The sequence below is a fragment of the Megalobrama amblycephala genome, linkage group LG1 (genome assembly GCF_018812025.1).
Source record: "Megalobrama amblycephala isolate DHTTF-2021 linkage group LG1, ASM1881202v1, whole genome shotgun sequence".
Lineage (NCBI taxonomy): Eukaryota > Metazoa > Chordata > Actinopteri > Cypriniformes > Xenocyprididae > Megalobrama > Megalobrama amblycephala.
The window spans coordinates 31,597,625-31,620,531 of record NC_063044.1 but is presented as its reverse complement, the minus strand read 5'-3'; the positions used below and the strand labels follow the sequence as shown (position 1 = coordinate 31,620,531).

At 39.7% G+C, this 22,907-nt stretch overlaps 1 protein-coding gene across 2 annotated transcripts in view; it reads left to right on the top strand.

Annotated features, from left to right (window-relative positions):
- Window positions 1-5,077: 5,077 nt before the first annotated feature.
- The window catches only part of LOC125267730 (NACHT, LRR and PYD domains-containing protein 12-like), a 68,185-nt gene continuing 50,355 nt past the window's right edge, over window positions 5,078-22,907 (top strand). Inside the window, exons 1-5 of one of the 2 annotated variants that reach the window (XM_048189653.1) lie at window positions 5,078-5,226; window positions 13,287-13,453; window positions 15,159-15,242; window positions 15,639-17,576; window positions 19,049-19,222. In XM_048189653.1, coding sequence (XP_048045610.1) covers window positions 5,173-5,226; window positions 13,287-13,453; window positions 15,159-15,242; window positions 15,639-17,576; window positions 19,049-19,222 — 2,417 coding nt within the window. In that variant the 5' untranslated portion in view covers window positions 5,078-5,172. The remainder of the gene's footprint in view (window positions 5,227-13,286; window positions 13,454-15,158; window positions 15,243-15,638; window positions 17,577-19,048; window positions 19,223-22,907) is intronic. The other variant, XM_048189643.1, reaches the window with a different exon arrangement.

Genomic DNA, 22,907 nt, shown 5'->3' with positions numbered 1-22,907 from the left:
AGCCAGTCGTCGAGGTAATTGAGAACCCGGATTCCCATCTGTCTCAGTGGGGAAAGCGGCGCGTTCATGCACTTGGTAAAAGTGCGAGGAGCTAGGGACAGTCCGAATGGAAGGACCGTATATTGGTAAGCCACACCCTCGAACGCGAATCTTAAGAATCGCCTGTGATGGGGGGTTATCTGGATGTGAAAGTATGCATCTTTCAGGTCCAGCGAGCAGAACCAGTCCCCGGGGCAAACCTGTGCGAGGATCTGCTTCAGCGTTAGCATCTTGAACTTCCGTCTCATGAGGGAGAGGTTCAAGAGCCTGAGATCTAAGATGGGTCTGAGACCGCCATCTTTTTTGGGAACTAGAAAATAACGGCTGTAGAACCCCGAATTGCTCTCTGAGGGGGAGACTATTTCTATAGCTCCTTTCCTCAGAAGAGACGTGACTTCGGCTCGGAGGACATGAACGTCGTCCGTGTTGACTGAAGTCTGAAGCACCCCGATGAAGCGCGGGGGCCTTCGGGCGAACTGAAGCGAGTAGCCTCGACTTATGGTTCCCAGAACCCAGCTTGACACTCCGGGGATGGCCCGCCAGGCCTCGCCCGCGTGACAAGGGGCTGAATGGTATCGGGTGACGGGCCGCCAATCGGGGGCCCGTGCACCGGAGAGAGTGGAAGAGGAACTTTGCTCTTTCTTAGAGAAGGTAGAATATTCATAGTGTTCGCCATAAGAATAGCGTTTTGCATGGACGCAGCACTGGGCCCAGTTAGCACAACACTGAACATATCTCCCACGCCCGGAGCTGAACGAGGCGGAGGGGGGTGGAACGAAAGAGCTTTTGGGGTGGTCCGGCCGTGGCGAGACTTTGCCCCATCCTCTTCCTTCCTGAAATATCAGGAGGGCTTAGGAGGCGTCGGGTCCAGCGTAATCTTAGGCCGGGGTCCCTGACGTTGCCTCGGGAAGGAGGAGCGCTTACGATGGTGCTGTTCCTTGGGTGGTGCTGCCTGAGAGGTAGAGGGGGCAGGTTTGTTCTGCTGAGCCGGCGCAGACTTGGGGCGGCTGGAAGCAGACGTGGAGCTAGGGCGTTTAGGCAGGAAGTGTCGCATAGCCTGAGACGACTTTTGTGCTGCAGTAAAACGCTCCGTAAAGTCCCTCTACTGCTGGCCCGAAGAGACCAGAAGGAGAGACCGGGGCATCCAAAAAGGCCGTCTTGTCCATCTCCTTAATCTCGGTCAGGTTGAGCCACAAATGGCGCTCAAGCACGACCAGGCTGGCCATGGATCGCCAATAGCCTGAGCTATGGCCTTTGTGGCACGCAGGGCTAAGTCAGTGGCGCTGCGGAGGTCACGGAAGGCAGGTGCATCGACGCCGGACTCATCCAGAGAACGGAGGAGCTTCGCTTGAAACACCTGGAGAATAGCCATGGCGTGCAGCGCTGAGGCAGCCTGGCCCGTGGACGTATATGCTCTGCCAGCCAGGGCAGAAGTGGTCCTGCAGGGCTTGGATGGAAGGGCCCTCTTAGTTTTCCAACCCACAGCCGTGGGGGGACAGAGGTAAGCCGCCACCGCTTCGTCCAGGGGCGGTAGATGCTCGTAACCCTTCTCTTCAGAGCCATCCACAGAGGTGAGAGCTGAATAATGCGTAGTACATAGGCGGGCAGAATACGGGGCGCGCCACGACTTCGTCAGCTCGTTGTGAACCTCTGGGAAAAACGGCGCAGCGCGTTGACGAGGGGCCTGGCGGGAACCCGGCAGGAACCACTCATCGAGCCTGCTCCGTGATGGCTCCTCTGGCAGAGCCCAGTCGAGGTCCAAAACCTCTACTGCTTTCGAAAGGATGCGGAAGAGCTCGGCATCCATACCCGGCTTGCAGTCAATGGGCTCCAGCGAGGGAAGGCGGACGGGGTCAGAATCACCGGCCCAACCTTCGGATTCAGAGGCCGCGAGAGACATGACGTCATCAAGCGGCTCGTCCTCAGAACCGCCAAAAGGGATGAGGTCGCTCGCATCTGCCGAGGGACGCAGCTCAGGGCGGGAGAACAGGACGGGGAACTGCTCTCTCGGGGGAGAGGGTGAGGCACGCGGGGAAGCCGGCGTGACGTCATCCAACTCCGTGCGCTGGGCCGCTCTGCCCCGCCGTCTCTTCCTAGCCGGCTCGCGGGAGGAAGAAGACGGGAGGGCGCGAGCGGCGAGATCGCCTTCACTGAAGAAGGCGATCTGCGAGCGCAGAGAGGTGAGACTCATGTTCTCACAGTAAGAACACAAGCTCCCGGTGAGCGCGGCCTCTGCATGGGGTCTGCCCAGGCAGCCGACGCACTCACCGTGACCGTCGTCGTCATGCAGAGGGGCTCTGCATGTGCCACACGAGTGGCGCGGCATTTGTAACAACGCCACCGCCGTGAAAACAGCGTTTGAGGGGCTCTTTTAGAGCGGCGAGGGCCACTAGAGCAGTGAAAACCGCTGTTGGAAAGCTCTTTTAGAGCGGCAATAAACCACGGGAAAATCGCTCTTTTAGGCGCACCGGATGGCGGCAGGAGACGGGCTGACAGGCGCCGGGAAGCGGGCGGCTCGAGACGGCGCTCGAGGCGGCAGTCGACGAGGGCGCCGGCGCTTCTTCCTCGGCGAGCTCAGCAGTCCGCTGCGGGAGCCTCTTCGACGGCGGCAAGAGCTTCTTTCCAGGCGAGCTTCTTCCAGGCGGCGAAGGTCACCATCAAGGTCAGGCTGCGATGTCACTTGATTGAACTGGTCAGGGGTGAGTTTCCCGAAAGCATCGTTGGTGAACCATGGTCGTAAGTCCCATTGAACTCTATTGGTAACGACGGAACTTGCGACCATAGTTCGCTTTGGGAAACGCAACCCAGAATAGTGATGTTATGGTCTGTGCCGAGGCTTCGGAGCGTGCGTCGAGAAATCCTGGAAGCTTTCAGTGAAGCGCGTATCGAGGCTTGTATCGCTTTAGATCATTGACGTCATTGATGACGTTCGAAGCCTCGCTTCTGCCTGACTGGTTTAAATGGTTCAACTGGATGCGGTTCAAATCTTGACGCGACATTTTGACAGACATATAAACCATGGGATCCCCTCAGAATTTGTGGTTTTAGAATAATAATATCGCCCCTCCTGCCTGTTATGACCAAAGAATTTGTTTACACACATTTGATAGCCCCATTCATTTGAAGCCAATACGTTTATTATACACTTATGTTATACAATCATTATATACAACCAGAAAATACACATTACATTCAAATAAATATATATGTCTTTGTGGAAATTTATTTTTTTCTTCACCGTTATTTCTAGGCCATAACTGCCGCAAAATACAGTGTATCACAGATCACATCGGGTCATCTGTAATGTATCTACTTGTTTTACACTCTTTGACCACCAGGTGGTATTGTGAGCAAATGAAGTCTCGAGAAATGAACCTTTTTGTGAACCACTTGGCTGAAAAGCTTCAATGCTTCATGAGGCTTCATCTCGCCATCACTAGGTCAGAATTTTCAAGATTGAGCGATGCATTGCACTTTCATTATTTTATTAAATAAATTATACATTGCGACATTATACTTCATCTGAGTTACTGAGCGATGGGAGACGAGGACCGTGACGTCAGCAGCTCTGATTGGCTGAAGGCAGTGAGCAACAACATCTGATTGGTCACAGACCAAGTTGATGAGACATTTGAATTCCGAACGAAGTCTCAAGTTTAACCACTCAACATATTTTTTCCCATGTAACGTTACTTGTGCTGCTGGTGTTTAATATAGACGATTGTAAAATGATTCTGCCAGTGTAAACTTATTAAACATATTTACACATATTTGGAAATTATAGGCTACACTGCATATATTAAATGGGCTTTTAATGCATTAGTCATACTGAAATAAATAAGCACAAGTAATATAATGAATTCCAAGGATGAATAAGTAAACTTAAAAAATATTCTCAAATTTAACTTTAAATACACCACAACTTCAGGATATTAAATAATGCATTTTTAAAATATACTTTCAGTGCATTGTTACAATGATCATTTTCAGCACACAGTTAAAATATACCTCAAATATATTTTTATGAAGTGCAAATAAATACACTTTTCAAAAAATAAACTGAACTTACACTTCAAGTATATTTTTCTAAAATATATTTTTTAGAAAATATACTAAAGTACAGTTATTTTAAAGTGTGTTAAAAAGTTGTATTGTGAAAATATGATACTAATATACTTTTTATATATTTAAAGATAGTACATTTTTTGTTCGTATATTTACAATGTACTATAGAAAAAGGGAATATATTTAAAATACAATAAAGTATACTTTTTTTCACTAGGGTATGTTTGCCGCAAAAACATCACAACCCATCAGCAAAAGAACAGCATACCCACAGTGAAGCATCATGCTTTGGGGATGCTTTTCCTCAGCTGAACTGGGGTTTAGTGAAGGAGGGAATCCAGGCTACCAGTCGATTTTGGCACAGAACCTTCTGGCATCTGCTAGAAAGCTGAAAACGAAAAGAACCTTTCAGCATGACAATTATGCAAAACACACATCCAAATCAATGAAAGAATGGCTTCAGTGAATAAATATGAATGTTTTATAATGACCCAGCCAGAGCCCATTATTTATCTTTGTTTTATTTATTTATTTGCATCACAAAAATCACATATTTTAACAGGTGCCTTGTTCTTGCAGCACATGGGGGAGACGGGGGCTAGTTATCTATCTATCTATCTATCTATCTATCTATCTATCTATCTATCTATCTATCTATCTATCTATCTATCTATCCCTGCACTTTGATCTGTCCTGCTCTCCTCAGTGACATCATGAACTCATGTGAGTGAGAACACTTTTCTAGCTGTAATATGGTAATATCAACAGAATTGCTTGAGAATAGTAAGAAATATTAGAGCTTATTAAATATTAAACAGGTGTCCCGTTTCCCCAGATGTCAACTCATCTTTCAGTTTGAAAACCAATTCATTTAGAGTTTTGCTTTACTGATTTCATTATTTCATTTTTTAAGTGGAATCCCCCCTCTAGTGCAGTTTATGCACCAGGGAGTAGCTACTCTGTATACAGAGTATGCAGCGTCATTACGTCAAGTTCAATTTGGGGAGGCATCCACGGCCACGGAGCGGAACTCACCTGTCTGCCTGAAACCGAAAGCGATCGTATCAGATGACTAGAAGACACCATTTTGGAGGACTTCTAACAATGTCTTCACGTGTCACGGTAAGTTCGATAAAATTTTGCATAAGGACCCCTTAATTGCGTCTTATCAAATTAAACACGTCAAAACAACTTAAACACGCCTCTCATAACTATCACGGTTGGCGGCTCCGCGGACCAGAAGCGCAAACTCACTATCGCAGACCAACTGCGACTGTAGCTAGGCTATAATCGTGTATTCAAGACGGCAGTCCAAAACAGTCTGTCCAAATTCACTCGTTCACTCATTCACTAATCCGTATGGCATTTGAGTGAATCCTGTATCAACAAAGAGAGAACGAAATTAAGTTTGTCAATATGCGTTCTTGTATACTTGTGGACTTTTTAAACGTCATTAGTTGCTGCCCAAATACTGTTCACGTCTAGCCAAACCGGTGTTACGAGATTTTCTGTTTTGAGATTTTCCGAAGGCGGAGCATATATGAATATTCATGAGTTTCCCAGACATTCGCGATTGCACGTGCAACTGAGAATTTTTTAGTTCTTGTATCTCGGCACATTTAGTGGACTATTCCATAAAGGTATCTAAATTCTCAGGGTCGCATTTTTATTACTCCTAAACTACAGCTGTTTACTTTTGGGTTTCTGTTTTCATTAGTATGCACGTAAATGTACTTTTTATTCCAGTACATTTGTGATGAAAAATGCAATTACACATTTTTCATGGCAGCTATTTTTTTTCTGCAGCAGGTTATTTCTGCTATAAAGAAGCGATATCGCCATATAAGGCCATTGAAGGTACTATATCTTGTGTGTTTTGTCTTTACTCACACAAACATGTCAACAAGGTTATTTTACAAGAATGTGAGTGCATTAGCAGGTAGTTGCTGAATCGCAGGTGTTTGGTTTATAAGATGAGGTCATGACTGCAGCCAGTGATGAGGCTGAAACCAGTACATTCATCGCAAGTAGGCTTTGACTGTTTAATTTTACTTAAAGGTGCCCAAGAACGTTCTTTCACAAGATGTAATATAAGTCTAAGGTGTCTCCTGAATGTGTCTGTGAAGTTTCAGCTCAAAATACCCTATAGATTTGTTTAAATTATTTTTTTTAACTGCCTATTTTGGGGCATCATTAACAATGCACTGATTTACACTCGGCGCCGCGCCCTTAAATCGCGTTCTTCCTGCCACACCAGCTGTCGACTATATTACAGCGCATTTAGAAAGTTCACACAGCTAATATAACCCTCAAATGGATCTTTACAAGATGTTCGTCATGCATGCTGTATGCATGCTTCGAATTATGTGAGTAAAGTATTTATTTGGATGTTAAAAGTTTTATTCTGAGTGAATTTGAGGCGGTCCTCCGTGGCTAACGGCTATTGCTACGCTGTTGGAGAGATTTATAAAGAATTAAGTTGTGTTTATGAATTATACAGACTGCAAGTGTTTAAAAAATGAAAATAGGGATGGCTCTTGTCTCCGTGAATACAGTAAGAAACGATGGTAACTTTAACCACATTTAACAGTACATTAGCAACATGCTAACGAAACTTTTAGAAAGACAATTTACAAATATCAGTAAAAATATCATGCTGTCATGGATTATGTCAGTTATTATTGCTCCATCTGCCATTTTTCGCTGTTGTTCTTGCTTACCTAGTCTGATGATTCGGCTGTGTGCAGCTCCAGACCTTAACTGGCTGCCCTTGTCTAATGCCTTTTATAATGTTGGGAACATCATGGGCTGGCATTATGCAAATATTGGGGCGTACACCCCGACTGTTACAGTCGGTGTTATGTTGAGATTCGCCTGTTCTTCGGAGGTCGTTTAAACAAATGAGATTTATATCAGAAGGAGGAAACAATGGGGTTTGAGACTCACTGTATGTCTTTTCCATGTACTGAACTCTTGTTATTTAACTATGCCAAGGTAAATTTAATTTTTGAATCAAGGGCACCTTTAATATTTTATTTATCCGCTATATTGACAAGCCCTTTTTAAAGGATATTGGTTTACTCATGGCCTTTTTGTTCACTTGAGCTTAACTGAGACTTGAGAGTTTCTAAACGTTTAAGAGGCTTTTGTTTTGACCTTGATTTATTGCAATATTGAGGTGTTCAGTTTTATTTTGATTTTAGAAAATAAACATGATTTCTCATCTTAGAAATCAACTGTTTCTTATTTTCACCGACATGTCTCTCAGGTGTCAAGGACTAGTGCATCTCTGAGCCTACATTCAGTATGAGTAAACTACTTAAGTACTGTTTAAATCAGATACTCTAAGACTTTTGCTCAAGTTGTATTAGAATTGGTGACTTGTAACTTGTAATGGAGTAATTTTCGCTGTAATGTATTGTTTCAGGTTTTCACTCATTACACCTCTGCTAAAAACGTATAAATTTCGGCCACCGCTCTCTCATCAGCCTTTAGACTAAAATTTATTCCTCACTGCCACAGCAGTGATTTCGAACACCACTCTTGCAACAGTATTCAGTCTAAACTTTATTCCTAACTGCCGCAGCAGTGATTTCAGACATTGCTCCTGCATCAGTTTTCAGACTAAAAACTAATTTCTTACTGCTACAGCAGTGATTTCGACCACCGCTTTCGCATCTGCTTTCAGACTAAAAACTTATTCCTCACTGCCGCAGCAATTATTTTGGCCACTGCTCTCACAACAACCTTTAGAATAAATTTTATTCTTCACTGCCGCAGCAGTGATTTCGGCCACCTCTCTAACAACAGCCTTCAGTTTAAACTTTATTCCTCATTGCTACAGTAGTGATGTTGGCCACCGCTCTCACAGCAGTTCTCCAACTAATCATCTGAAGGAACAGAAATGCATCCCTTCAATGCCGCAGCAGTATTTTCTCTCTCTGTTCCTGTAGCAACCCTTTCATTTTCTCTTTTAGAGAAAACCCTTATCTTTTCCCCAATGTGGCAACAGCAAAAATATTTTGCTTATATTTAGGGGGAGAGGGATTAAATTCTTTTAAAGTCTTCTGTACTTATATCGCTGAATTACTCTCAGCTGACTGCCCAGCTTGCTGTCTTTGTAAATATCTTTTTGGGGCTTTAACTCGGAGTTCAAGCTGAGCCTTGGGTTCAAACCTCCTTTGAGGACAGCAAGCCAAGTTTGTTTACCATTATATATCAAAACTGAATGGGCAGGCGAACTCGTGAAATATAATTTCAAACGTAGGTTTGGGAGGAGCCTAAACATTCAGTCCTGTCAATCATAATTACAAGTGTATATAAACAGCAGTCACTGCGTCATCTCAGCGACAGTTCTTCACCATTTCGATAGATCATTTTATTATTCCTCTGCGCAGTACTGTTAAAGGGGGGTTTAGTTCGGAGCTCGAGCCGAGCCTTGGGTTCAAGCCTCTTTCGAGGACAACAAGGCAAGTTTTTTAGCCTTAACTATTAAGACTGAATGGGCAGTGAACTTGTGATAAGGAGTTAATGTGTTAGAACTGGTTTTGAGAATAACACACTCGAGAGTGCATCTGCAGAGAGCGGCATATGTTTGATGAGTGACGAAAGGCTGTAAAGGAAAGATTGTGTGGAAAGCCTTAATGGTTTGGGCGTGTTTTATGCAAACGACTAACTTTGTGCAGGCGGCCACTCATTTAGAATACTCCAAATTTACTAACATTACTAACGAGATTAAGTGTGCACGCACATGTTGTGAATTCGATTTTTCATACCTCTGTAATAGTGATGGGTCACTCATGAATGTTTTGTTCATTGCATTGGTCATAATTTATCTGTGGCTGCATTATAATGACTTCCTAAATCGCAGTATGATCAAAGATTGCATATGTGGTCATGTTCTGAGAAATTACATTTTAACTCTGCTTCAATGAATGAAATGACTTAAAGATTATTTCATTTTGCTGAACGAAAGTCATCAAATCAAGTCGGTAAAATTATCTGATCTATCACTGCTGCCTATGGATAAAGTTACATACAACACAACTTGTATAAAGATAGCTTATTTTTGGATAATCAAGTACATAGCAACCATTATAGTCCGGGTTTTACAACTTTGAGCAAATGCAGAGAGAGTGACGAATCATTCATGATCACTACTACTCAAGCCCACAGCCTCTTCATGCAGTTTCGCTTCTCCAAATTCTCCATATTCACACTCCACATTTCTCTACATTCTCTCAAAGTAATTTCTTCTTCACAGATTTTAACAGGATATGGCGGCACAATAAATTACTCTTTTTATCACTACCGCCACAGCAAAAACTGCACATTGCACCCAATTTCAGAAAATTGTTTGGTACAATACAATGCCAAATTTAGGGGGTCCAAGCTTGTTTGGGGCACTGGCCCCAATGTGAAGTATACTGTTTTTAATCATATAAAATTCAAAATAAAAATTTAACTCTAATATAAACACACACTTTACATAACAAAAAAATCACAGTAAAATTTATTACAGGAATGGTTGACACTTAAGCCCATTTTATCACAGCATTACTGTATAAAGAACTCAATGTCATCACTAAAAATACAGTCACGGTGGCCGAAGCACCTGGGGGTAAGGACAGACGTGGCTAGAGAATAGGAGACAGAAAAATGAGGAGAGACAGAGACAAGAGAGGAAAAATAAAAAATTCTTGGTCCAGTTCCCGGACACACTGCCGCTCGGTCCTCAACCAGCCAAGATACCCTCACTCGCGGTGCCATGCGATGGTACTGAATGTTCCTCTGTGGACGGCTCAATACCCCTCCGCCTCCTGGAGCCCCTCACAGATGACTGCCACATAAAAACATATTAAAAACACAACATAAATTGTAGAGGTCTGGTCCTCTCTCTTCCTTCACTGTCGTCACTCCTCCTTTTATCCTTCCGGAGCTCCTCCGTGAGACGCTCATTAGGACTGGTGTCACCGGCCTCACTCTGTTCCCACGGCTTTCGGCTCCACCCTGCTTTCCACAATGGTTATGTAATGTTATATTTTGTTTACATTTGTGAGTTAATAAAAATGTAAGTGATTGTATATTAAATGGGCACATAATATCATAATACCGATAAATCGTATCACGGCTAGTATTGCTATCCTATAGAATCAATGTCAGACTTATCACAATGAAATGCCCAATTTACAACCCTAATTTTGGCTGCAAGTTTATCTCACACACCACATGTAAATACAGTCCAAAACTGACCCAAAAGTCTCTTGTTGAAAGTAAATCACCCATTACAGAAAGAGACCAAATGCAGCATCTGTTACTGGACCTTAACTGTGCTAAAATCTGCAAATATATACTGTCACTTATACGGTATCTCATCATTTGCACAAAAATATATAAATGATAAACTGATAATTGTAGCTGGTTCTGCTGTTAACTAAAAAGAATAATAAACTACATAAATCAATGTTTATGATTACAGAAAGAGCAAAGTCTATAAAAATATTTAGTTTAAGAATAGAAAGAAAGTTGAAGTTGATGTTTCATTTAGGATCAAGAAAATAATGCAACGCTCCGCGTCAAACCTTCCTTATTTTTTGCCAGACCAACACAAGATACATGACAAATCTGTGTAATGTAAACACTTGGGGTGCCCCCTAATAGTCAACTTAAAGTTAGATGATGTGAAGAGGCTTGGTCAACTAAATTTGAATTACTTGTTTAGTCACAAAAAAAAAAAAAAAAAAAACAGTAATTGCCGAAGTCACGCAGTGACAGAGAATATCCAAAGTGTTGGAACATTTCGAAAGGGTAAAGAATGACCACAAAAAGGTGACATGCTCACTAGGGGTGTAACGGTACACAAAACTTATGGTTTGGTACGTACCTCGGTTTTGAAGTCACGGTTCGGTACGGTTTTCGATACAGTAGGTGGGGAGAAAACTACACATAAAATTGCTTTTTTTATATTAAACAGTGGTTTACTGAACAAATTGTGTTTTTGGCTTTAAATATATTAAATTATAACTAAAAGCTTCTTAAGGATAAAAATAATTATCTTTGCTAATGCTGTAAACTATGTAGGAAGCCCTTACTTGAATATTAGGCTACTATAATATTAAAGGTTAACAACTGAGCCCAAACTATTTGCCTAAATTCAATCGCTATTTATTTTTAGATATAATAATCAACACTCAAATAACAAATTGTATGCAAACATGTAAGCTGCACCTTAGGCGGTTTTTGCATTAACTTCTAAATGTTTTTACTCCAGTTTGTTGTTGAAATATAATCATTTATACACAGTGGTTCTCATTTTCATGACAGATTTATATAAATATGCATTAAATAATCAAGACAACAGGTTAAGTAAAATATAATGAATATATAGGCTAATACAGTGCATATATTAAGCGAAAGAGTTCGTTTCTCTGGCGAACTTGAGTGCTGGTTCGGAGCCAGAGCCTAGTTTCAAATCAGTTCTTTGTCTTTCGACACACAAGCACCAGCTCCGAACCAGGAAAAGTGGTTCGTAAGTAGCACCAAAACATTGCTGGGCTAGAAGTAACCGCTTGCGTAAGGCGCTGGGGCGGGGTTACCGTGACCAACAAGAAACTTGTGACCGCCATTTTTAAATAGCAGCTAATCGAGCTAATAGCAGCTCACTTGTAATCTCCATTTATATACAAATTACGGCGAGCCGTGTTTGGATGCCGATGTAGGTTTGCAAAGCCATGAGGGGGGGGGGGGACACAGACCTAGAACACACTCATTATACATAATAATGAATATTAATATATGAGCACGGAGAAAATGACAACAAACTCCCAAGAACAAGGGAGAAATGCAAAAGAATATTTAAAAGGGCTAATAATACTTTCATTACGTTTACGAGCACTACAGTCTCATGATAAACAACACATAGTTTAACAGAGAAAGAATAAAGACATAGTTTAATTTTGTCCATTCTCTAAGTCTTTTGTTCATCAGAATAATGGTGTCATCACGTTCAGATACACGTATCGCAGGGAAACGCATTTTTGTGTTGTAGCACTGAGGAAACAAACACAACTATATGACCCATGTCTCTGAATGACAAGAGACTGAGGCGAGAGAAGTGATACTTCCTCATGCATAATACCGCAATTATAATCTTATGCATACTACAGCGCAGTGATTGGACTGAATGAGCTTTTTCTCATTAATAAATACATAAACTGTTGACGTCAGCATGTTCGACCAGCCCATACTTGGAGCCAACCAGCACTCCGAATCCTGCCGGTAGTACACGATGACGTCAGATTTTGTGACGTTGCTCCGACTTTGCTTTTCAAACCGGAAGACAGAAATCGCTCTGAAAAATGCAAAAATAACTAATTTCAAATTATAAATAAAATTGAGTACCTTTAGTGTTTTCAATGATGTGCAGCCTATACATATCTGTTCATAGCTCAAAAAAAGTGTTCTGGGCTTTCATGACCCTTTAAAGAGGAAGAGATAATCGTGTTCACTCGCTGCCGGTTGAACTGAGGCAGTGATCTGTCACGCCACATCAAAGAGCATCAAAACCGCATTTTCTGTTTGAATTTCGTGATTTCGAATTTGAAGGATGACACATTGTTTCTTATCGAAAGTAACACAACGCAGAGCTTATTGCAGTTATAGGTGGTTAGGCTACAATGTTGCAATGTAATGCTTCGGTACACACATGCACCGAACCGAAAGCCTTGTACCGAAACGGTATGAATATGTGTACCGTAAACCCTAATGCTCACTCTAACATTAATTTTAACCTAGATGAATGCACGCTAATATTAGGCGCATTCAAGTGTTTGTGTGGAGTGTGGAAACTAAATTTCTTTTGACACAAAGAACAAATTGATTTGCAATGGTCACTTTTAAAGCTGTGTCTCATTTCGGAGGCTGCATTTGAAGGCTGCAAACGTCATCAATTATGTCTTATTTAAGAAAAGTAACCTTAATTAAAGTGACTGTTGTTCCTCCTGAGATATAAAATACTGAAATTTTTTTCTTACTTTGCAAGAAAGTGAAATTAGATAAACGTAGAGGGGCACATGTCCAAAAAGGTTGAAAACCCCTGATGTAAATGGCCCCTTAATTGTGTCAAAATTCAGTGTATGTTGTCTGTTTCCACATACTTGCCTGAAGTAAAGTCTCTCATCTAGGAAAAAGAGAAGCAGAAGTCCACATGTAAAATGAGTGTGTCTGAGGAGAGAGAGGAGAAGTCTTCTCCAGCATCTCCAGGATTCAGCTGTGTGTCTATGAAGAGTAACAACTCCATGTTTCTGACCCCTGACCTCAGTGATGGACCTGCTGTTAACTCTGACCCTGTGTGAGTATCATGTAGTTGTATGTGATTTTTTTTTAACATGATGATTTACTCACTGAGGTTCTTTTCTTGGAATATGAATATGTTAATAATATTAAAGGGTTAGTTCACCCAAAAATGAAAATTCTGTCATTACTTACCCTCATGCTGTTTCACACCCGTAAGACCTTCGTTAATCTTCGGAACACAAATTAACATATTTTAGTTGAAATGCGATGGCTCCATGAGGCCTTCATAGGGAGCAATGACATTTCCTCTCTCAAGATCCATAAAGGTACTAAAAACATATTTACTGATTTACCGACTCACATGAACCGATTTAAATATGTTTTTAGTACCTTTATGGATGGATTAACAGGGTAAGTAATAAATGACAGAATTTTCATTTTTGGGTGAACTAACCCTTTAAAGGTTCCTCAGAGTCATTTAGCTAATTAAACTATAAAATGCTTGGTGACAAACACCCGCATAACCATTAAAATTAAAATATAAATGCTAACAACCTAACTTTGGCTAAAGTAGAAACAACAATCAGGCACAAGATCAGCACATGATCAAGGACAAAAAAGAATAAAAAGTTTAACCACATATTGTACTGTAAATTAAAAAAAAGAGCATTTAATAATAATAATAATACTTTGAAAAAAAATGTACACTAACAGCAATCAGCAGTTTATGTCACTTACCTCAGGGTTCATGATTCCATTTGGTTTAAGGCAGTAGATCCTGGTCCAGGAGTACCCCAGCATTACACATTTTTGATGTCTCTCTTATTTGACACACCTATCTGAGGTCTCAAAGTCTTTACTAACGAGCTGATAGGTTGAATCAGCTGCGTTTGATTAGGCAGACATTTAAAATGTGCAGTGCTGGGGGTACTCCAGGAACAGGGTTGGGAACCACTGGTTTAAGGTAGAGATGCACCGATTACAATTTTCTTGGCCGATTCCGATTTTTGATTTTTTTTTTGTTAGTGTGACCTGCCGATACCGTTTTTGCATTTTTGCCATTTTCTTTCAAACAACTATGATTGACAGCATATACAAACAAAAATCTCCTTCAGGTGCTGTAACATTTTAGATGTGTTTGCCACTTTTTCTTCTGCATGTTTATATATTGGATACCCATCTTCAAACAATCCTAAATTCATTTTCAAGTTGTTTTTTTTTCTCGTTTTTTTTTTCTGGTTTAATAACTGTGACCATTTTAATCATGGTTAATTGTGAAATCGGGTAATCACGACATCCCTACTCTTGTCTACTGAAGATTGACCAGTTCAAACTTAAAATGTTTGTCACATAGTTAAGAAAAGGGTAAAGGAAAACTGTAATCTCTGTCTGCTTCATTAAATTAACATTGATTAAAACATTGATTAGTTTATATCTTATTATAATGAGAAAACGGTAATTTAGTAATGGTATTGCATCAATAGGAAATAGGCTAACTTGAGAAACTGGATATTTTTTTCCACCTACTTGACCTCTCCTTCAGTTTGTATTTCACATGCATAATGGCTCAGTGTAGTTTTTTGTTTTTACATTGCAGGTGTAATTGATTAATGTCTTACTGTTGACAAGACCTCTGTTTTCTTTTCCTTTTTTTTTGGTAATACAAGTACTGTTCTATAAACCAATATTGGTGTTAATTCATTGGAGCAGACAGATATTCTCCAAAGAAGAAATCTGAAATATTTCTTTCTTTTTCTCAGAATTATCAGCAGGAAGAGAAAGAGGGCAGCATCTCCTCTACAGCCCCCTGATCTCGGTAATGAAGCAGTGCCCTTTGACCCTCTGTGAGTAAACAAAAAAAGAAACTAATAATCATGTTCTCTTTTTTAATAACAATCACATAAACCAAAATCATGCAGTAAAGGAAGAGTCAGTAGGGCTTTTGTTAAGTACAGCTGCTTTGTTAAATAGTGTTTTTATATGCTTCTCTGTCATTTCTCTTATATATATATATTTATATGATACTGGATTTTTACACATGGGTTTTCTGCATCAGTGTTAAATCTACAGTAATCAGGAAATAAGTTGGATAGATTCATTATATTATAGTCTATTAATCAAACACTTCTATCTAAATATGGTTGTGGTATGATTTCAAATAAGATCATTTAAATATGTTCTCTGTTTTCATAAGGGTCTTTTCTGTTTTTGTCTCTCTGCTCATCTCAATTAATTTTTAGTGGTGGGAGAGCTGACCAGATCAGATATGTATCTTCCTGTCAGACCTGCATGTCCTTCTACTGTCAGAGCCACATTAGTCATCATGGCACAGAAGCAGCCCTGCAGCTCGATACTCACCAACCAGTGCATGATGATCTTCAGAGAGTCAAAGACCAGTACAAAACCAGCATGAAGAACAAGTATGAAAGAGTATTTGAGGGAATCAAACTACAAGAGAATCAAAACCTCCTGAACAGGATTTACACACAGCTGTACATTATAGACGGAGAGAGTGAAGGTGTGAATGAAGAACATGAGGTGCTACAGATGGAGAAAAGTTACAAGACACTCCAAGACACTCCAATCAACTGCAATGACATCTTTGATCCTTCACCTGAACCAGGATATGAGGAGAAGATAAGAGAGAAGAAAGACAAAATCAAGACTGTTCTTACTAAAGGCATCGCTGGAATTGGAAAAACCATCTCTGTGCAGAAGTTCATTCTGGACTGGGCAGAGGGAAAAGCCAATCAGGATGTAGATTTCATGTTTGTGCTTCCATTTCGAGAGCTGAACTTGATTAAAGATCATCAGTACAGTCTTCACAGACTTCTGCTTAACTTTCATCCTGAACTTCAAGATCTGGATTCAAAGATTTATGATGAATGTACAGTTGTGTTCATCTTTGATGGTCTGGATGAAAGTAGAATTAAGCTGATGTTTTCAGACAGTGAGAAAGTTTCTGATGTGACTGAGACTTCACCAGTGGGTGTTTTGATGTCAAACCTCATAAAAGGAGATTTGCTTTCTTCTGCTCTCATCTGGATCACCACCAGACCAGCAGCAGCCAATCAGATCCCCTCTAACTACATCACCCGTATGACGGAAATTCAGGGATTCAATGACCGTCAGAAGGAGGAATATTTCAGGAAGAGAATCAATGATGAGCATCAAGCCAGCAGAATCATCTCACACATTAAAAGAGTAGGAAGCCTCCACATCATGTGCCACATACCTGTCTTCTGCTGGATCTCAGCGACTGTGCTTCAAAACAACCTGAATCTAGATCTCAGAACAGAAATCCCTCAAACTCTGACTGAAATGTACATACACTTCCTCCTCATTCAAACAAATATGAGGAACCAGAAGTATGAAGAGAGAGATCAAGAGAAGCTCATGCAGTCCAACAGAGAAGTAATTGTGAAACTTGCTGAATTGGCTTTCAATCAGCTGATGAAGGGCAATGTGATGTTCTATGAGGAGGACCTGAGAGAGAGCAACATTGACATCACCGATGCTTCAGTTTATTCTGGGATTTGCACTGAGATCTTTAGGGAGGAATCTGTGATTAATCAAAGGAAGATTTACAGCTTTGTACATCTGAGCTTTCAGGAGTTTTTGGCAGCACTATATGTGTTTTTCTGCTATTTACACAAGAACATTGAGGTTCTGAAAATGTTCCTGTCAGGAAAGTCCAGAACTCAGTCTGGGAATGTTCCTCTGGATGTGTTTCTAAAGGAAGCAATGAATAAAGCCTTAAACAGTAAAAATGGGCATCTGGATCTTTTACTTCGATTTCTTCATGGCATCTCAGTGGTGTCCAATCAGAAACTCTTACAGGATCTGCTGATTCACACAGAGAACAACCCAGAGAGCATCAAGAAAATTATCCAAAACCTCAAACAAGGTTATAAAAACAATGTCAGGCCTGAAAGATGGATGAATCTGTCACACTGCTTGATTGAGATGAAGGATAATTCTGTTCAAGAAGAAGTGCAGGCATTTTTAAAATCTAAATCTGAAGGAAAAAGTCTTTCTCTTGCACATTGCTCAACTTTGGCAAACATGATCCTGATGTCAAAAAAGGTGATGGATGAGTTAGACCTTAAAAAGTACAACAACTCAAAAGAGGGTAGATGGAGACTGGTACCTGCTGTAAGAAACTGCAGAAAAGCTCTGTAAGTGTGAAAATATGAACATAATTATATTTGTCAATAGTTGTGATGAAGATTTTACAAGTTGTTAGGGTATTCACAAGCATAAAATGTTAACTCTTCGAGCGGTACAGTCCCACATATGGGATTTTTATTTCAGTGCCCTTGGGCGTACGGTCCCACATATGGGATTTAGAATGTTCAGCGACGTCACGTAACTGCCAGATTGGTGTGCTTTCGCGAACTGTGCTTTCGCGCTTTGGCTGCGATTTGGACGCGCTCAGCACTTGTCATATATCACAGCTATGCAGTGTTTTCAGCCACATAATGTTTTATTAAAGGTTTCAAACATTTAAATGCACATAAGCACCAGAGTTTATAAAATACACACTGATGTCAGACATCAGTGGAAGCAGCAATAACAATCCATTCAAATATAATTTGCCGACATTTATTCATATCAGACACACATAATGGGCCTAAGTAATTATAAAGTTTACTCTATTATTCTTCCAGTTCACCAGCCACTTACTTGCATATATTTCGGGAGAAACTGATGAATTCACCTGCTGTAAATCCGACTGACAGGACTCTGCGAACTGCGGGGCAAACTAAGATGGCGGCACCCATCTCGCGTTATAGATCAAGATAAAGATCATTTCTAAAGGTTTTTAAACGACAAAACACACTCACTCACACATATTTGAGAATCGGAATATCAGATAGACATGGTAAGCAAGTTTGTGAATATTTATGACATGGTAAGCAAGTTTGTGAATATTTAAATAAAAAAGGAAAAACAAAATAATAGCGATCCATCTGTCATAGAGTGTTATTGTGGCTGCATTCAGCATACTGTATGCATTCAGCATACAGCATAGTTGTTTTCATTCTCAGCCCAATCCTGTTAGTGTTTTTATAAATTAGATTTATACTAGTAAAACTAGTTTAAAACTAAGGCACTTGTTAATATTAAATATTCAGACAATACAACTGGTTTATGTTATAAAGTAACTCTTCTTTTAGAACACACTTTAAAATGACACTCATATGCTAATACGCTAATATGACTTTGTTCAAGAAAAAAAATTGCTGAATCATCATACACATAATGTACTTTAACACCAGTCTTCGAGGGCCAATATCTTGCTGAGTTTTGCTCCAGCCTTAACCAAATACCATCGAAAAAGCTAATCCCAGTGTTCAGAATTACTTGCAATTTACAGACAGGTGTGTTTAATTAGGGTTTAAATTAAAGTTGGCAGAACATCAGTCCTGCTGGTCTGGAATTGAAGAGCCATGATGTACATTATGTACTTTTAGTTAAATTATGTATTTATTTACATTTTTGGAACTTCCTAATAAACAGAGAGTGAATGCTCAACTAGTAATATTTCATGGTGAAGTTGGTTAACTAAGGAGGTATTTCAATCTGGTGGGGACATCAGCACACCAGAATGCCTATTAACCAGAGTCCTTGATTTTTTTTCCTTCAGTTTGGCAGGCTGTAATCTCACTGAGCAGCACTGTGAAAGTGTGGTTTCAGCTCTACAATTATCAAAGTCCCCCCTGAGAGAGCTGGACCTGAGTAACAATCACCTACAGGATTCAGGAGTGAAACTGCTCTCTGCTGGATTGAAGAGTACAAACTGTCAACTTCATGTACTGAGGTTTGTGTTTCACACTGATTAATTTTGTGACAGTTATTGGGTCATTCCACGAAATTGGTGCCTTTTCAACTTTGAAAAATTAAAAAATAAAATAAGTTTAATAAAAAAAAAAAATTATATATATGGAATGAAGACAACTTAAAATGACAAGAAATTGTATTGGGCCATCTCAGGCTATATAATTTTTTATTTTATTACTACTTTTCTTCCTCATGTTTTGATATTTTTGTCAACCCTGTTACAGACATAATCATCACTATATGCTACAGTTTTAATTATAACTATGTAATAGTTTTTACATATATGAGCAGTATTTTTGTCCCATTTTTCACTGGGGTTGTTTCAAATTTGGCATTTTTTAAACAAATCTTATTTTTGTCATTCAAATGACAAAAAACATCTTAATTTTGAATGCTGATCACCTGTCAATTAAGAAAAATATATATATTTACAAGAGAGATATTAAAAGAAGGGCTTTGTCCAAAACAAAATAATGTGATTGTTACAACTGAAAAACTTGGAAGGCCATTTCAAACATTATTTTTACATTATTTATGAAATTAATGACAGTAACAGGATTGACATAATGGTAACAGGACTGACCAGAGTAACAGGGATGATGGGACACATTCTTCAGCATACATATCTACTTATTTTGTTTATATAATACTGTAAAGTTTCTTACTTTTTAATTTACATTATATTGTTTTGCATTCACTTTGCATGGCTGTATTAGTGAAACATTTAATTTCTAAGAGATCAAGAGCCTTATTTATAAAATGTTGCACAGAAACCGTCCTAAATTTGATCTTATGATCATTTCTCAGATGTGCGTACGTGATATTTCTAGAATGAACGTACACACAGAAAACGAGCGTATGTCTCTCTTTCAAATGTGAAATATATAGCCTAAATCGCAAATAATCTTGAACTTGTGCGCAGCTGAATGGTTTCAGTTCTCGGCGTTGTAAACAACACCTAATTAATGTCATTTACATATAAAAGATCACCAGTCATTGTCCAAACTGTTTAATTTAGAATGGCGAGCTGTAAGAATAGCTTAGATTTAAAAAAAAAAAAAAAAAACTGCAGTAATCTGACAAGGAAAAGTGTGTACTGTACGTCTGTTCAGACTCTGATGTGGCGCTAAGCACTTTTCTACATTTTTATAAATATGAGCGTTGGCGTGGATTTAACACTCTAAGATCAAATCTGTGTATATGCACGCTTTATAAATGTTTTAAGTCTACTGTAATTAGACCCATGCGTCCATACGTTTTGTCTGTGTCAGTGTGTCCCCTCATAGAGCATAAAATATACACTGCCCGCCGTGCCCGGCCAAAAAAAAGGTTGTTGTTTGGACTTTAATAGGTAAATACTTAAGAACCTATGAATGGATCATTATTACAGTGATTATTATGTTTCTAGCATGTTATATGTTTGGCAATGGTTCTTTTAACCCTAAGAGATGTGTAGCTTTTCTTTTCTTAAACAAATGTGTTGAAAGATGTATCATGGCCATATTCCAGGATGACAATGCCAATATTCAACAGGGTTAAAGCTGTGAACGAATGGTTCAGAGAGCACAAAGAATTATTTTCACACATGAACGGCAGTGGCGATTTCTTTAAGACTGCAAGGGAAGCTCGGCTTCCCTTATAATGTCACAAAATTAATGGTCAAATATGTACTATTGTATTAACATTTTATTGACTAAAAATGCATTAGAAAACGTTCATCTCAAAGACGAGTTCGTTCAGAATCAGTTACATATAGCAGGTCGGCTGACTCGATTCCTTCTCATACATTCCCGCAGTGTCACAGTGCATTTCCCTATTGAAGCCCAGCGTCCATTGACTTCAATGGGGCTGCTTTGAACGGTTTTTTTCAGCGCTTCGAAACTAGACGGTCATTGGATAAACGCTGCGATTATGTCCCGCCCACGGACGCTCAGCGTCTCTGGGGGTGAATGGGGAGTGGGCTGGCCCGGACTCCGAGCTTCTGCGTGATGATTGGAGGGTCTGTCGAAAGACTGCATCTCCTTTTGACTGACAGCGATTCTGTACTATAAGGAATCACTGAAGCTATTCGCGCTCAGTCCCATCGTGGATTTCTCAAGTTCAGTCGAAATAAAAACTGCTGCAACCTATTTCTTTGATATTTGCTTGGCGAAATTGCTTGATTTTCATCATACATTTCACACAATTATACACCACATTCCTTGTTTCAGTTTTACAGAGTTTAATATTTTTTTTTTTTTAGATCGTTCATTCATTCATTCCTTCATTCATTCATTCATTCATTCATTAAGCAGCCTAGCTCTGCTGGCCATTGAGAGGACACTGGTCAAGTCACTTGAAAAGACTCCTAGTTGGTACAACAGGGTCACAGACCATTTTCTTGAAAAGGAACGTAGGGCAGAATTTACTTTTAAATAAATAGACAATTTTATGATGTAGGCCGAAAATGAGCTTCCCCTCTCTGACAGACCAGTAGCCGCCACTGATGAACGGGCACTTCTGAGTCCTGACTTTAACCTCAGTGTAAATCTTTGGGATGTGCTGGAGGAGACTTTACAGAGTGCTCACCTCTTGCATTGTCAGTACAAGATCTTTACCAAAAATGTATGAACCTCCTGATGGAAATGACATCAGAACATTTATTTCCATCAAGAGGTTAGTCTTACATTGAGGTTAAAGTCAGGACACAGGGCCCATTCATGTGTAAAAATGATTCTTTGTGCTTTCTGAACCATTCTTTAACCCTGATGAATATTGGCCTTGTCATCCTGGATTATGGCCATGATACATATTCCAACATGGTTGTTTAAGAAATTAAAATCTACACACTCTGTTAGGGTTAAAATATATTATATATTAAGTTTATATAATACATTTAAATAGTTCATACTTGAATTACGAGATTCGTGTACCAACAATACTAATACTAACAATACTAAAAATACTAACTAAAAATGTAACTGATATTCATATGCCACCCACACTGAATGATATAGACATCAATAATACACCTGGGATGACCTTTTAAATTGTTTGCATTTGACACAGATAAATGTTAAATACAGAGAGGATAAGGTGATTGTCATCCCTGTTACCCACATGCATGACCTGTTACCCTAAAAAGTAACAGGGTTGACGGTAACAGGTTTGACAATTTCAAGCTAATTTTCTATTTGCTAGGTAACAGACCAGGGGCCCGTTCTTCGTACGTCGCTTATTACATCCGAGATCAAATGACACATCCAAGATGATATCATCGTGCTAATCATGATCCGGCTAATTGGGTTCTTCGAACACACCTGTTGTGTATGATTAGTATCACTGGATTGAGTTATCTGAGATAATTGCGCGTTCATGTGTTGGCTTAAAAGGGGATATGTATCGATAGTAGAAACATTGATCAGCAATGCAGCGATTGGCTGGAGTCAAGACGGCAACGTAATGACATCATAGAATGAGAAAAGACACCTGACGAAAAACTTGACGAATTTCTAGACATTTATAAGGAAACAGCCAAGCGAATAAATGACAGTAGAACGACATAAATGTTAGATAAATGAAATGTGCACTATTTTTTTTTTTTTTTTTTTTTTTTACATGATTACCCAATTATTTAGGCTATATTCACAATTTCTATTATTTGTACGTTAAATTTTTTATTTCAA